Source organism: Telmatherina bonti (assembly GCF_933228915.1).
Source record: "Telmatherina bonti genome assembly, chromosome: 12".
Lineage (NCBI taxonomy): Eukaryota > Metazoa > Chordata > Actinopteri > Atheriniformes > Telmatherinidae > Telmatherina > Telmatherina bonti.
In genome coordinates, this window is record NC_136610.1 from 29,801,831 (window position 1) to 29,819,505 (window position 17,675).

At 36.7% G+C, this 17,675-nt stretch overlaps 1 protein-coding gene across 2 annotated transcripts in view; it reads left to right on the top strand.

The window, feature by feature from the left end:
* The window catches only part of gria3b (glutamate receptor, ionotropic, AMPA 3b), a gene marked incomplete at both ends in the record, with an annotated part of 97,526 nt that overhangs the window by 20,596 nt on the left and 59,255 nt on the right, over window positions 1–17,675 (top strand). For both annotated transcript variants that reach the window (XM_079250460.1, XM_079250461.1), the window contains one exon: window positions 8,460–8,699. In XM_079250460.1, coding sequence (XP_079106586.1) covers window positions 8,460–8,699 — 240 coding nt within the window. The remainder of the gene's footprint in view (window positions 1–8,459; window positions 8,700–17,675) is intronic.

Here is a 17,675-nt window from a genome sequence, read left to right on the forward strand (position 1 = left end):
ACACACATTTATATATATATATATATATATATATATATATATATATATATATATATATATATATATATATATATATTACACATTAATGTACTTTCTTTATCCCTTCCATGCTAATTATCTACTACACTAGATATTATGTATATTTCCACAAAGATTTACAACATAGTCACATAATATTTTGCCACATTTATAAAGCCACTCTATAGTTAAATCATTTCCTTTTTCTGTATTGCTGAGGCAAATGCAGTCATACAACTATATATATATATATATATATATATATAAATATATATATATATATATATAAATATATATATAAATATATATATATATATATATAAATATATATATATATATATATATATATATATATATATATATATATATATATATATATATATATATATATATATATATATATATAATATTGTACTTATATATGTGGCAAAATACTATGCTATAAAAATTTATGGAAGTCATAAAAATATATAACATAGTACTTTGCTATATGTTATATATTATTGACAATATTTAAGACGTACAAACATACTATGTAAATGGAAAGCCAAAAGGATTTAAAAAAAAAAAAAAAAGTTAAGAAAAGCATGACTTTTTGTTTGTTGAACTGAAATAATTCATGCAGAACAAGGTGGTGCGGAGGCTTAAGAGGATCAAGTCAGAGGGTTAAGTTGATCGTGTATTCGTTGATCGTCTATTTTTCTAGAAAAGAAAGTTTTACTTCGTCACATTGATTTTGTCTTCTGACTCCGCTATGTTTTAACACTTCTATTAGCAAAATAAGAAGTTTCATGTTATTAATTGATGATATGAATTCACTTTATCCTTTTTTTATTTACCTTCTAAAATGTAAAAACATGGATTATATTATTCTTTCCAGAAAGTGAATACGTGTCTTGCAAATTAGGGAGGTAGCAAATTACTACAGTCTACAATACATACTTTGATTAATTAGAAGGTTTGAATGTGCCAAAAAGATTTAAGAAAATAATTAGGATAATAGTAATAAAATAAAAGTAAAACGACTTGCTCTACACAGGTGTTTCCTGCTCTTACTGATAAGAGTCAGCACTTCTCTTTTTCTCATGTAGCACCAGCAAAGCCAACTAATTAGTTGTCATTTTTTTCCTCACAGCACTTTATAGAATTTATGTTTACACCCTGAGGCCTAAATACTGATTTTTTCTATTGATTAGAATATGTATTTAATTTGTTTTACCCTGAGCAGAAGCATTGCTGTTGTGCAGGATGGAAGGAATACTGTAACATTATCTTTCACCAAAGTATTATATAAATTACCTTTACCAGAAATACAAAGGAGGTCCGTTGGAATGTAGTGTAAGAGGAGAAAAGCATTTATATTTGGGCTGATAAAGTATTTTGATTCAGGCCAAGAAAAACACAAAGTCTGCTAAGTCAAACGTTTTGCAGAACATCATGACTGCTTTTGGGAAATCAGACTATATTATGTCAAAAACTGGAGATAGTGCTTTGCTTCCAGGAATTACTGCAGCATTAACCCAACCAGCACGTGAACACAGAAAAGCAGTAAACTCCAAACATTAAGATTTAATCAGCGACCTGAATCTGGGACTTTGAGGACATACTTGAATTTGGAAACCGGGCCTCTCAAACTTGGCCCTTTCTCTCTTTTAATATAAATTAAGGCCATATTTAATTTAGAGTATTGTCATGAAGCAACCAGAATGTCTTGTAATCTTGCAAAGTGATCTTGAGCAATAGTGATAGGCTTTCTTCCAAACTTTGTCTGCTTGCTTTTTTATTCATTTTTAGTTCTTTACTTGTCTGTTTTCAGAGAAATGTATTTATATTTCCTCCATTAAACAACACAACAAAAGCCAATAAGTCATTCAAAGACACAAAAGGTTCCTAACTCCAGAGATGAACCATTGTTGTGTTTGAGTATAACACATAACATTTTTATTTTCTGACAATAACTGAGGAGTGGCTCATATTTGTATAGAATTACATCTCAGAAAGAGTGTTTCTTCACTCTTTTGAGACTTCATCAGTGTAACCACTAAGAAAATCTAACATTTTGTGTTTTTTTGTTTTTTTTAATTTTCTATTGTTGGAAATTAAAAGCTGAGAGTTCCCAGCTGACATCAAATGCAGCACAACAATCCTATGACATTAGAAAGTTAGGGACAGTAACTAAATAAATAAAATGTACTTTTCTAATTGTTTTACAAATGCCATTAAACACAACTCATCACGTCATTGTAAATAGGGATTCAACTCCAAGTAAACACACATTTTTGCTGTACCTGACAGGTGTTATAATATCTGCCCAGATGCTGCGACCCCAGATCATTCTGTATACTGCAAATCAGAAGAAATAAAAAGGAAGGCAGAAAAACTAAGAAAGATTTCATCGGTCAATCTTAATATTTAATTCAAGCTAAATATTTAGTTCTAATCTACAGTCATATGGGAGATGTTTTTATCCAAAGTGGAAGAGATGTAATAAGTGTTCTAATTAGCCTTATATGCATGTATTGTAGGTGGGAGGAAACCAGTGTAGAGCCACAGCCAAGACTCAAACCAGCAACCTTCTTCCTTCTTCTGTAAGGCGCCACCGTGCATGCCAAACATTGTTATCAACATACTTCCAAAAATTACAGCACAATTAACAAAAATTGTCAGAATAAAGAAAGTAAAAATCTAAAAAAAAAAAAAAAAAAAAAAAAATAAATAAATATATATATATATATATATATATATATATATATATATATATATATATATATATATATATATATATATATATATATATGTATATATATTTACATATATATATATATTACACAGCATACTACATATGATGTAATTGTATGCAATTTCTAGGCTCAAACTTGCAACCGCAAGGTAGCAATGCTGAATGGCCTTTAACAGAAATGAACCAGTGACGATTAAAAGTGAGAAAAAAAAAGACACTTCTGATCAGCTCAGCTTAAGGCACTTCACTGAAAATCAATACCACTGCTTCCATTACTTGTATGTAGTTTTACACTAACCCTGGCTGGGTCTGCAGGGTCATGTATACATGTAATTAACCTTTAGCCAGCTGTAAGATGCCATAAATAATGCTCATTGTTGTGGTGGTGATGTAGACCCAGATACAGGATGGAGATGCAGGAGACAGAGGATTTGCAGAGAATTGTCTTTAATTAACAAAGAAACAAGGGGAAGAACTACAAACAGGCAAAGGAGAACTTAAAATGTATTTTCACACAGAAACAGATCAAGACACGAGTGTATTAAAAGGACTAAATGAAACCAGGTGAACTAATGAACGGTGGGCAAAACAGGAAACAAGACACAAGAGAGCTAAACAAGGAAAACTACAAAATAAAACAGGAAACCAGAAATAAAAAGACAACACAAACTACACATCATGACGATATGAGGATCGACTTTGGAGAAGAAAGAGGTGCAGGAGGAGACAATGAGGACAGGATAATGTACACTTAAAGCAAAAGAAGTTGGGATGTTGGCAGATGTGGTGAAGGGAGAGTGACCAGAATGCGCCCCCAAAAGAGAACACTTCATTCCTTGTTTGGAACATCATCAGTGTTTCTCCAAGGTTTCTGCCTATGGGGTGGTGGGAGGTGGCGGCCGCCAACTGACCACGCCTGCTGTCAATTGGCCGTGGTTGTGGTGGGGCGGGGGGTGAGAAAAGCTTTCCACAGCACTAAGGTGGTGGACTTTGCAAAGACATAAGCTGCATTTGCATTACATTTTTTTTTTTTTGCAAAATAAAAGCAATATTTGTAAGTTTCGACAAACAATGATTGTGATTTGCGGGTGTTTCCATTGAACAGTGTGTAGTGCATCTACCTCAAGTCTCATAAAATCTCGTTGCTCTCGCGAGATTTTATGAAAATTGCAGCTTATGCCAGGTAGCCACGTAGCGTTCTTTTGGGATTGTCTACTTCCTGCAGAGAATTTGCTACGGCTTTTCAAAGTATTTCACCCTCATTTTCTTCTCTAAAAATCTGAAATTTGCTGTTGTTTGTTCCACACCGCGCCACCTTTACCAGAAATAAGCTGCTCATGACCCCCTATGTCACATCTGGGGACACGTAAATGCAAAAGGTGTTTCCATTACACTTTTATGATGTTTCTATTTCGAATTGCTTGAAAAACCACCTCATGAGCGCGTAAAAACTTTTTCGCAATATTTGAGTCTTTTTACGAATTGGTAGGTAGGTAGGTGTTTCGATTAGCGGTTTTAAATTGCATTATTTAGTTTTCGTGCCATTCTAGATGTAATAGAAACACATCTATTGTTTCTTTAACAGGGGTCAAAAAGAGTAAAAGAATTTTTAAAATCAAGAATGAAAAGGATTTGAGAAGGGATGGTACAGACATATGTCAGACATACGTGGTATTAAAGTTTGGATTTTGCTCGAGCAGAGGACAGCAGAGAAGAAGAGGCTCGGGGATCAGCCCCCCTGGGACAGGTCTTGTGTCAGTGCTGGCCCAAATTAAGAAAGAGTGCAGAGGAAACTGGGCCTTGACAAGGGCTGAAACTCCTACTGGCTCTCATTCATTGTGGGAGATTGCACCACTCACCCTGCAGCATCCACAATACTGCTGTCCATCTGTTGATTCACTTATCAGGGACCTCTCGTATGTGTGTGTGTGTGTGTGTGTGTGTGTGTGTACTGGTATGTGTGCCGGCTTATATGTGTGCGTGTGTGTTTGTGACTGTGAAGGGATGCCTATACCGTAGAAAAGGTGCCTGTACAGACACAGATAGGGAGGGAATAGAATTAAAGCGGATGATGCAAATCCCACCAGTGACTAGATCTCTCATTCACGCAGCAATTGTGCTTAAGAGCCAAATACGTGAGCGCTGCCATGTTGTCCTTTGAGCATCAGAGAGGCTTGTACACACATTCACAAAGACAGATGAAGTCTCATGGGTGTAAAAATAAGAAAGAGAAAATAAATAAAAAAGAGAGAACAAGACTCTTTTGTGTGTTAGCATCTGTGTGTGTGTGTGTGTGTGCGTGATTGCATGCTTGATTAGGATGGAGGCACAAAATACAAACTGTCATGCCGGTGATGGATTGTTTTCAGCTCAGAGGATACTAACACCCCTTATTTAAAGCAAGAGCCAAAGCTACATTTCATGTATCTCATGCGACTTGAGTGGATATCCATCAGCCAATCCGGAACAAATATTTGACACAGTGATTACAAAAGATTTGATAGAACCGTCCTCATGTCAACCAGCCGTCGTGCTGGAACATTCAAAGTGTTTACGGATGTTGAGAATGCTTGATTACCCAGCGGGAACACTTGCGAGTCAATCAGAATTTGTGAACAGCCGTTTATGATAGGCTAGGAAAGGAAAACACACCTGTAGCTGCTGATACTGGTTTCCACCTTGATGCTTTCTGACTTAATGGAAGTTGTATTAGCATCACATTTTATACTGTGCCAGTGGAGTACATGATGGGTTTACAAATCATGCTTTGTGTCTGAGGAAATGAAGATGAATATGTGGACTAATAATAATAATATTAATAATTATAAAATTATTATTATTATTATTATTATTATTATTATTATTATTATTATTATTGTTGTTGTTGTTATTAATAATAATAATAATAATAATAATAATAATAATAATAATAATAATAATAATAATAATAATAATAATAATAATAATATATAGTGGATGTTAAATTCTTGATGTGTTTTTTTTTCAATAGGCTGCAATATTGATGGTGAAGACAAGACAGGTTTTATCTTCCTCCTTGAGAAGTTTACTTTCTTCTGTCTTAAATGTGGGAATACAGTTCTTCATTTTAGTTTAGAATGTTAACATCTTAGTTGATATTTGAAATTAAAAAAAAAAGTTGTATGGTTTCAGCTGGCATTGGAGCATCAACAGAAACATTTGTATTTGGTCACTGGGGAAAAAAACTGTGTTCACTTTTAGCAGAGGCAGAAAGAGTTGTCTTTTTCAGCTCTGTTTTTTTCAGTGAGAGTCAGCTGAAGCGAGGACAGGCAGCAGTGGCGCTCACAGCTGCTGTGAATGCTGCAGTGAGTCGTTCACTTTGGATGAGGGAGCAGAGCGATAACTGGTGGGAGCTCCTAGTGGTAGCAGGAGGCCCTCGGTGAATGGCGTGACGTTTCTATCCTTTGGCTGCCTTTTCTGCCGGTGCAAACACACTCACGCAGCACTGCCTCTATTTGTGAGCCTCTATCATCAGATCCTTTTCTCCTGCTGGAATGGAGGCTATCTTCATGTGCATGCTGCATTAGTGAATAAATACACACAGACCCGGATGAATGAATATATATGAATATATATATATATATATATATATATATATATATATATATATGTAAAACCAAACTGCTTAACATTCATTCTGTGATAAATATATATATATATATATATATATATATATATATATATATATATATATATATATATATATATATATATATATATATATATATATATATACATACATACATCACTATTTTTAAATCTCCCCCAAAACGCTAATTTCATCATTATTGAGGGCAAAAATAAAAGCAAATCCTTAACTAAACTGATATAAGGGAAATTTCCAAGTGAAGTTAAATTTGGCATGCAATGTACCTGAATATTCACTTTGCATCTGCTTTATATCACATTTATTTCAATGGAGGTGAAGGCATGGCCATCTAGAGTGGATACCACCAACAAAAGGATTTTTATGGCATATTTGGCTGATAACTTTTGCTTAACATCATCCTTGTGAAACACGGACCACTGCCAGATGACAGATGCTGTGCTGTTTTTCTTCTGAACCGAGTCGTCCATCTCGCATTCAACTTCTGTCTCTGAACGCTTTAAACTTGCTCAGCGCGTGCACTTTTTGGCTCCGTCAGGGCTTTTTTCCTGTGTGTCCTGATACAACGAGACAAGTGTATGTAGGACAGATTTCTTGATGGGTGGGGGAGTGGGCTGTCTGCTGTTTGATGGGCATTAGGAGGGAGAAAGGGAAGCAAAACCACCAAGAAAATTGCATGTAGATAAAACATTATGTTGATATTTCATATCAAGCAACTTAGGATACATTGAGTATATGTGACTCGTTGCTTACCTCATGGTTTGTTTCTATATTACTCATAGCCTGATTCACAGTATGTTATGACATAAACATTTTTCTATAAAACCAATTTTCTTCTATACTCATGAAAAAAAAAAAAAAATTAAGTGGCTTTTTTTTTTTTACAGGTAATTCTGTGCATAATGTAAGTTACCATCAGAGGCTTCATGACATAACACTTAATAAGATTTGACTTTATTCATTTTTAGTGTGTTTCTTTTTTCCCTTAACTGTACCGCAATTATGTTGTCAAAACGTAGAATATTGAACTGCATGGTGCGTTCTTTGATTCGAGCACTCACCGGAAGATTTTGAGCCACGACAAATCTGCTCGTTTCCTGGTTCTTTAAGTTTTCTCCAGTTTAAAGGAAGTTTTTTTTTTTTGTTGTTTTTTTTTTTCTTCTCACCATCGTTGCCTCGTGCTTGCTCTCAGGGAATTGATGGGCTGCTCTTTGAATTGGTGCTCCATAAATAAAATGGGATTAAATTGAAAAAGACTGGATGTTCAAGAAACAGTACATTCATTTTGGTTAGTAGCACTAAGTGAGCTCTCTGCTGAGTGCGCCATGCTCCACAGACTAATAAAAATGATTGGGGGTGAGTTTTAATAACAGATATGGCCTGGGCTCAGAACAGGGACCTCCAGGGTGAAATGAGTCAATACAGGGAGAAAAGGGGGTTTGTATTGCGATCACAAGGGGATGAGTAACATTATTGGGAGCTACAAACGATTATTTGTAAAGCTGTTTATGTTGCTGCAACTTTTTAAGGTAAAATGATAGTCACTAATAACTGATGCTGAATGGGAGTAATAACAGTAACCGCAAAGATTGGAGTCTTTCATTAGACTGCACAGTCCCAGTCCGAAGTCTGGATGCACTCTCCCATTAAACGTAAAGGGTAAGTGTGTACATACTTTTGAATGGTACTATATCCACTTCATAAAAACTACAACAGCCCATGTGTTTCAAGCCATCTTTTTTTTTTTTTCTAATATTCAAATTAAGATGAAAATTAAACGGAAAATTGCTGAAAATGTCAGTGATGAATGCATCATGGAGCCATGTTGTAGAACCACTCGTTGAATTCCATTTATTTCATTTCCAACATATGTTGTCAGTGATTCATCAAATGCTCAAAGGATCATTTAGAGCCACGCAAACCCGTGATTCTCTGTTGGTGGTTTGCCAGATGATGAACTATTACTCCCTTATTTGATGAGGCTCACACTTTTAAAACACACACATGCTGATGGCTGTCGTAACACTCACGTCTTGCGCTCTGCTGTCCCTGCAGTTTGCTCTCAGTTCTCCCGTGGGGTGTACGCCATCTTCGGATTCTACGACAAGAAGTCCATGAACACCTTGACCTCCTTCTGTGGCGCTCTGCACACCTCCTTTGTCACGCCCAGTTACCCCACCGATAATGAGGTGCAGTTTGTCATCCAGATGCGACCCGCCCTCCGGGGTGCAGTCCTCAGCCTGCTCTCCCACTACAAATGGCAGAAGTTTGTCTACCTCTACGACACTGACCGAGGTAAGTTAAAGTGCAAGCCTCGAGTCGAGGTTGACGTAGCTTCAATTACAGCGTGGAACCACGACTAGCTCGAGCAAAGGACACATTTACACTGTAATTCTCCATGAAAGCCTTATAAACGCCTCAACTTTCAACACTTCACTCTTTATACAATCATTTCTTGTTATGTAAATGTGAAATATATTCACCCAGCAGTGCTTTACAATTGTAAGAACACATCACACTCAAAGCAGACATGCACTGTGAGCAATAAGCTTTGTTTCCTGCTAACAGTTTACTAGTTGGTGTCAGTTCATCTTCTGTTTAATGGTGTTGTTGACACTGGCTCGTGTTTCATCTTGAACGAGGCGTGCCACAGTGACAACTAAAATGGTTTCGACAGAAATCAGTCTCTGTTTTCCTGTGGGGGCCGCTTATTGTGCTGCATCAACGGGGGTTCTGTGTAGCTTTTTGGATTGCATTGCATTGTGGAAGCTGTGTATATGACATCCTGTCAACATGGCAACGTATTCATTTCTTGGATTTCTAATGTCAGACGAGAAAACGAGCTCATTATCTCTCAGTCGAATAATAATCCTCTCTTCCTACTGTAACTTCGGTCTGTTCAAACAGCACCAAGGCAGGAGAGGAGTTCACAAAATGACAGGCAAAGCCAAATTATGGCTTCCTTTTTGTGAGGGTGCCAGCAACAGTGTGTCTCTCATGCTCTGCAAAGCAGAGTTTGTATTTTCCTTCTTTATTTGTTCATTATAGAAAGGTCCTGACCTGCAGATATGCTTCAAGGCACCTGTCTCTTCTGCAGCATGCACTCTGCTATCTCTCACAGTTCCTTTTTTTATGGTCCAGCCTGACGCCCCCGCCTCTCTCTGTCTCACTTGGAGGCAGAATATGCAGAGCAAAGGACTTCTGTCTATGGGTCTCCAGGCCTGCAGGGTCCAGAGCTGAGGGCCTTAATCCTCCACACAGCCTGCAGATAATATGTGGTTAATTAGGGTCATTTTGACTAGGACACTCACTGCATCTTCCCCTGCGGATGCTAGCAACCCACATGTCCTTCAGCACAACCAATACAGCTCAGCCCCCATCCTTCTGCTTTTCCACTTCTGTCTGGTAAGTGAGACTGTCTGGGGCAGGATTGGATTCAAAGCGGTAGCGGGGGAAAATAGCCTAGAATACAAAAAGTGAAGAGGTGTTAGTGAGATGGAGAGGCAGTGATGACAAACTGACATGTTCTTTAAAAAGATAAAAGGGCAACATAGGGCAAGAGAGGGAGGGAAAACAAGGAGTAGGAAACAAAACACCAATTCAGTCCAGCAATTAAGGCAACAGCAGGGGCTTGTGATTTACAGCCTGTTACCTGTGTACAGACAATTCCCAGCGTAGAGCACATCCGCGTGCCGAGGCCCATGCCAAACCACTTCTACCTCCCTCCCTACTGCCAGTGGTGTAAGACGATCCCTTATTAGTGGGAGGACATTGGCCCCAGGAGGGGATTAAAGTCGTTTATTGATGCACTCCATCCAACACTTTGGGGGGCTTTGACACTTGGCTCATCAAGCAGACAGATGTGTGTCAGAGAGCCTCTACCTCCGTTTATCAGGTAGTGCAGCTCCCCCGGCAATATGGACACTCACTGCTGGCTAAACCAAGAGGAGCGTTAGTGGAATATAGTTTTCAAGAGTGTGTATTTTCTTTTCTGTAGCCATGAAGCAAAAAGAAAACTAGCCAACAACACATTTCACTCTTTCTATGAGTAATTTTATTTATGTATTTGTGTTGTTGTTTTTTTGTTTTTTTTTTTCCCAAAAACACTGGACGATGACTACTCTGCTCTTTCATGAAGGAAAACCATAAACCAGTAATCAAGCTGACGGAAAGTAAGTTACTGGTTTAAATCTGAATAAACTAAAAGTAAGAAAATCAGTGTTTGGTGGATTAGAAGGTTTGGGAAGGTTTTTCATACACACAACCCCTCATGCTCAACTCTGCTGCTTATCACATAAATGTATTTTGCTTATCATTTATTCCACTATTTAAAAAGGTATAAACAGACTTTTCAACAATAATACAACTTTTGCTAAGAAAATAGAGACAGCGATGAAATAATAAAGTCGACCAAAACAAGCAGCTAAAAAACAAAAATATAAAATACAAAATATTCATTCCCTTACTTTATGTGCTAAGTGTAATACCTCTGCCAACGAGGTGGTGGACGTGTCGTTTTTCTGTCTGTTTGTTAGCACAAAACTACTGGACAGATTTTAAGTTTTTTTTTTTTTTTTTTTCTGAGAATGCTGGTTAGACTTTGGCTCCATTATAATTTGGGAGTGATCTGGATCACCATGTGGATCCAGAAACCTTTTCAAGGGCTCTTTATCATAGCGTGATAGGGTCATTTTCACAATATGTCAGGGTGCTTGGTCAAAAAAAAAAAAAAACAAGTTCCCAACAGGCTTTTTCCAGGGTCCAGGATCATGGCAAATTTCTGGATACCACGATCCAGAACAGGAAAAATTTGGAATTTTTATCACTGCAACAGAACAAGTAAAGATATAAACATGCAACAAAAAACACAAAATAGCCAAGACACTGTGGATTCATTATCAGTCTATCTAGGAATCTCATAGTGGATCCTTTTAAAAAGAATGTAGGACTACAACATCGGCTGGAAATAGCAGTATGGATGGAAATGAGCTGTGCTATCCGGGCACTTTTCCAGTTTACAAATGAATCACAGGTGATTATGTCAACATTAAAGAGCCTACATTATAGCTTTAGTAGGAAAGAAAATAAAGAAAGTACTTGTCACTTTGTGTCAAGTAATAGTATTAGCTCCCGTCTCTTTAACGGTGCTCATGTGTCATTACTAGTAAACGATTATAACAGGTCCGTTTCATCCTTTTCTAAAAAGCATCTTATACTTATTACCTTCATAAATGTTTTACACCATAAGATCAATTAAAACTGAGAAATTAGTGTTTATTTAAATTTTAAGCCTAATTCCTTTCATTTTTAGCAAAATATATTGACTGTCTGTCTTACTATTTTTGCACTTGCAGATGATTGATGTGGGTTTGTTTAGCATTTAGCTGTTTTTAGCTGGTAGTTCTTGGCTTCATGGGGACTTTTTTTCTGAATGTATTCCTTTGTTGATGTCCAACATTAGCTTAGAGGGTTTTTTTTTTCCTTTTTTTGTCAGAATCTGTTTTTTTCATAGTGTAACAATATTATTTTTTGTTTAATATACACGCTCTCATTATTGTTCTATCTGAGTGTTGGAAACACAGATTGAATATTTTAAAAAAAAAAAGCTTAGTGAACCTACAAGTACAGCATTATGAAGTAAGCAAGAGAGACAAAACTAAAGAAGTATAACACGGCCTTTCATGCAGCTTGTTGCTCCACTTTATGTTCATTTTTTTTGTACGTAAATATTGAATTAAACTGGTAAATTACAGACAACCTTCTGCTCAGGATGTGCAACACAAATCGTCTGTTGCAATGTATTATTTTCTTGAGTGCCTTTTTGCTTTTTAATTTGTGTTTGATAAAAGCATTGATCATCCACAGCACTGGAAGCAGCTTCGCAATTATTCAACAAAATCTCCCATTAGGGAGGGAAAACACAACGCCATAGAAAAAAAAAAAAGAAAAGCAGCTGAGTTCCACCAAGAGGTTTTATTCAGTCAATAGAAAAGATTAATTACAGCCACACTATTCATTTGGCTCTGTTATTAGACTGGCGAAAAAAAAAATTGCTTTTAGGCCTTGTTGCAGTGCTTTCAGTGAGAGAGGGATTGTCCGTATGCTTCAGCCTCAAATTTATTGAAGAGGAATGGAGGGAAATTTGTACCTTAAATGCCAATATGAGACAGCTGTTTGAAAGCAGACATTATGATGAAGGAACAGCAGTGGAAGCAAATGGAGCTTCCGTAGGTTGTGTTATACCAGCTTAATGATTGGCTACTCTCCTTATATCTGTAGTAATTTTATTGACAGGCTACCTTATGTGTGTGGTAACACTCTGTAAAGTGTAGGTAGAGGGAGATAAAAGATCCAAACAGCTATCACCACTCCTTCCCCCAAACATCACGTATGCCTAACCAGAAAAAAACAAAAAAGCAAAAAAAAAAAAAACTCTTTCCTCCAAGTCTTCTTCAGTTATGCCATCTGTTCTCCCTACCCTTAGGTCTGCTACTGGGAATATTATCTTTTTACCTGACACAAATTCTCCCTTGAAAACTGGAACAGTACAGGGTGATGGGGTGAAGGCAGATGGATCCTGCCCTTTCTGTTCTGGTGGTCAGGTATGGGCAGATAATTGCCAGGTCTGTGCAGCAGAGACAGATGATTACAGGCTTTATTGTCTCTCCCAGGCACAATCAACCCTGATTCAGCAGTCTCACCTCTTGTTGATTTATGAGTCACTCTACCCTCTTTCTCCTTTTCCCACTCCCCCCATTCCTCTTCTTTATATGCTTTTAGCTTTTTCTTATGTCACCTCCCCCCATCTTTGCACTCAGTGTGGCTGTTGCATAGCAGTCACAACCTCACCTCCCTCAAATGTAGCAGGAAACGATGAATTATAAAACAGATCACAAGTAGTCAGAAAATGTATTGTTTGTTTGACACCAGAAAACAAATTTATATTTTCAGGATCAGTTAGCTTGAATGCCAATGCTGCCGGGAGTCTCTGAAATGTTTGATGCGACGGGAATTAGAAAACAGGCATACAAAAGCAGACTTCTCATACCCAACAGTGGTTTATTTGCTGGCTTTAATGGAAATTCTATGATGTATATTTTCTCAGTTGTATCTAGCTTATTAGGCAACTGCTAATTTAATTGGTTATTTGGAAATACTGGTTTTGATTAACTTTACTTTTTTTGTCATTTAAAATTGAAAGCATATAAAAGAAGTCTTACAAATATAGGAAAAAGTATTCTTAGTTGGTTGGATGGTTAAAACAGGTACCACAAGCCAGAAAAAGGTTCATACTGCAACCAGCTAACTGGTTATCTGTCTAAGGAAGCATGAAGTAAAATCCTTTGTTTAATGTTACAGTAAAGTGTCTTATATGAATATTCTGTTCAAAACACAACTTTTTACCATATGTGCTGTTAAATAAAGTATTCATTCACCACAATTTTATACCACACAATGTTATAGGGCCGCGGAAATATGCTTTAGTACCGATTTAATTTGATTTGGACTTTTTTGGGTTCCGATTTGATTTAAATTGTGACTCTCACAATTCCTTAATATTGCTGATTTTTATAGACTAAATACCAAAATAATAATAAAAAAAAGTACAAAACTGTTTTGCACGTCATTCTTCTTGATTTCAGTTTGGAAAAAACAACACAGTAGACCATCATTCAGCTGCTATAATGCCCAAGAAGACAAGTAAAAAGATCAGTAAAAAAAATAATAAAAATGACAAAAAAATCTATAACAAATTATTTTTATTTGAAAAAAAAAAATCAATCTTTTAACAAAAAATCAATTTTAAAATTTTGAAGTAAAAATTCCCAATTTCAATTTAATTTTCTCATCCCTACAATGTTATTCTAGAATTGCTCTTCATTTTGGATACTGCTTAATCTCTGCCCTCACCTTCTGAGAGACTCTGCCTCTCTAAGGTGCTCTTTTCATACTCGGTAATGTCACTGCACATCCAAAGTGCTACTTAGATTTCCCTCTGTTAGTTACCGCGCTCCAGCTTTTTTTTGAGAAATATTGCTGCTGCCAAATTCAGGATTTCTCACTGCCAACTTTTCATATGTTCTCCATGTTTTGTTATTAATAAATAATCATTTAATTTATGAGACATGCAAATCATTGCACTCTGTCTGTATTTACATTTTAATCAGTGCCCCTCCTTTTCTTGGAAATATGGCCGTACTAATATGTTAATAATTTACTTAATTGTACATCTATCCTCTTCTCATTATAAAATGAAAAATACTTTATTAATCCCTGAAGGAAAATTATACATCATTGCAGTCTTTTTAAGCTTTTAATCTTTATGTCCCTGCCCTCCCTCTTTGGAGAATTTTTGTCAGGCTTGAAAATCTACAGTTTCCCTTAAATTAACCTGGAAGGCAAAGGAAAAGTGTCATAAATAAAGATGTTAAAATGACCGATTGAATCTCTCGACAGCATTTAGGCTCTTATATAGTTACATTGTGAAACTGATCTACAGAGGCCAGTTGTATTTATGTTTTTTTGCTACATCCTGGAGCTGCCACTATATTAGTTACCATGGTGCTGTGAGAGAAAAACACTGGGTCGATTAAAAAAAAATATATTTTTCTACACAAAGGCACTGACAACATTAAGAACACTTCTGGGTCCTTCGTTTTTTATCATTTTCATGTGATAAGATTCTGAATATTATGTGTTTAGAGGGAAAAGGATCCAACACAAATCTGCCAGATGTAATCTGCCTTTTGTTTTTAAAGATGCCCAGGGCCGGTGATTTATTCTGTCAGTGTTTCCAGCGACTCAAAACACAGTCATCAAGCTTATCTGGTAAGTATAGTCCATGTACAGGCTTGATCTTTGGAGGTCTCTGCAGCACTCGGGACCAGAGTTAATATAAAACATGCAGATATGAATATTGTGTGCCATTGTGTGGTGCCAGATGTAGATGTGTCTGTAGAGTAAATATTTAATCACCTGTTTTTGTTTTGTTGTTTTTTTTTTTTTTCCTTGATAAAAGTGTTGGAGAGCTCAAGTGTGCAGTTGTTCACAAAACAGTGTAGTTTATAAGCTACCCTTGGAGAGTTATATAATTGGAGAAAGGTAAATGTCCAAATTGTCCAGAAATGAAGTATTTATTTTCTTTATGAAAAAAGAAAAGAAAAGAAAAAAGGTTTTTCGAGCAGGCAGCTGTCTCCCAGACAACAGTTTGAGCCTAAATCCAGACCAAACACGTCAATCTGGGGCCTTCATAATGGAGGCAATGAATATTTTCTGTTATTTAAAACAACAAATGAAAAGAAAAAAAAGAAGGCTTCCATAAGAAAGTTTAGTTTCTTTGAAAGTCACTGTGTGCAAGATGGAGAGAAGAGGATAAAATCAGCTTGACATTCTCAGAAGGGTGAGGTAAAACACTCATTTGAATGACTTAAATTGTCTATAAATGTGATTTAAAGTATACTGTGACCCTGAATTCATGTAGTAAATGTACTAATAAAATAAATATCCAACATTCAAAAGTTGGCACTAACTAAACAATCACAAAATCCCAAGGAGAAAGGTGCCGCCTGTTTGATAATAAAATGATGATAAATGGCTCATTTCTAGGGGTTCTGACAGTCTGTTGCCTCAGTCAGAAGATGCTGACTGCATGTGACAGAAAAGACTGAGTGGAATGTGAGTGACAGTGACAGAGGACACGCTAACATTGCTGACATGCAGATTGCAGCACGTGTAGACGCTTATGTGTTGAACCCGGGTGGCTGATGTCTGAAACACCACAGCTGAGTGAAGCTTATCAGATTATTCAAAACGTATCACGTTATGTTCATGCAAAACACCAAATGTTTGTATTTATTGACTGATACACAACAGATAAAACTTTCGGAATTCCTGTGCAGTGTTTTTATTGTACTGGTAGCTACTTGAAATATGAGGATGATGATGATTCAATTCAGCTTTATTTGTACAGCGCCACTTCACAGGAATGTTGTCACGGGGCACTTTACATACACATCAATTCAAGCCAGTCATACATATCCTATAATAGAAACCAACTGATTGCATCAAATCATGACTTCGATCCAATCCCCCATCCTGAGCATGCACACGGCGACAGTGGGAAGGAAAAAACTCCATTTTAACAGGAAGAAAACCTCCGGCAGAACCCGGCTCAAGGAGGGCAGCCATCTGCCTCAACTGGTTGGGGTGGAGAGGACAGGAATGACAGATCAAAATGTACAACTGCATGTATTCAGAAAGACCTGCGGAAAATGATGATGGATGTTTACTTTATTAATCCTGATTGGAAAATTTGGTTCTTCATTTTAGTCATCCTTGATGTACAAGAAAAGGGTTCTCGACCCTTTTCTGAACATTGTTGATCCTGTAGAATAATTTTTCAGACAAGTACCCCCTAAACCAGAGGTGTCAATTTACATTTTAGTGCCTTGCTCAAGGGCTAACACTGATTTTAACTCCTAAATGGGTGGCAATATCAGTATTGGGTATTTAACCAATCATACTGGTGTTTTTCTGGCTGAATCATACAAAAAGTTGGATTAAACCTCATAACTCCTTATGTGTCCTGGCAGAATGTTGGGCCAGCAGGAGCAGGAGGCTTGTGAATGGGGGGGTGACCACACCTAGTCCCTCAGACCTCCTATGGCTTCTGCCAAGCTACAGTACAACGAAGAGAAAGACTAAAGAAAAACTTTGCTCCCTATCCTTCAGCAATCCCTCTAATTGGCTATCCAGAGACAGTCTCCTTTGTTCCCGAAACGAGTGAAACAATACATGCTTCCCGCTGCTCTCCTGGATAGCTTTGATGGCAAACCAAACGAAGTCTGTCCTTTAATTAGATTGTTGTGGTTTGGCGTTGCTGTTGTGCAGAGCATAAAAAAATAATAAATAAATAAATAAATAGAAAAAGCCAAGGCATTTGAAACATTACTGAAAGGCTGTCCATGCTAAAGATATTTAACACAAATAAAATATGAAACGGCTCCTTTTTTTTCAGTATAACCATTTAAGCATGTGTTGTTTTTATGTGTTCTCCCTCTGCAATTTGCACTTTATCTTTTTTGCTTAAGAAACCAAAGCATTATTTTACCTTTTCAGACGCTTTCTCTCCAATTTCAATTTGTTGCACAAGTCATTTTTTCTGCTATTATGACTCCTAACACAAATAATGTCTTGTTAAGTGCAGTGTTGCCTCCAACAATGGTGGGATTTCTACTTTTTGCTCACAGTGTGAGATAAGTGTGAATGCCA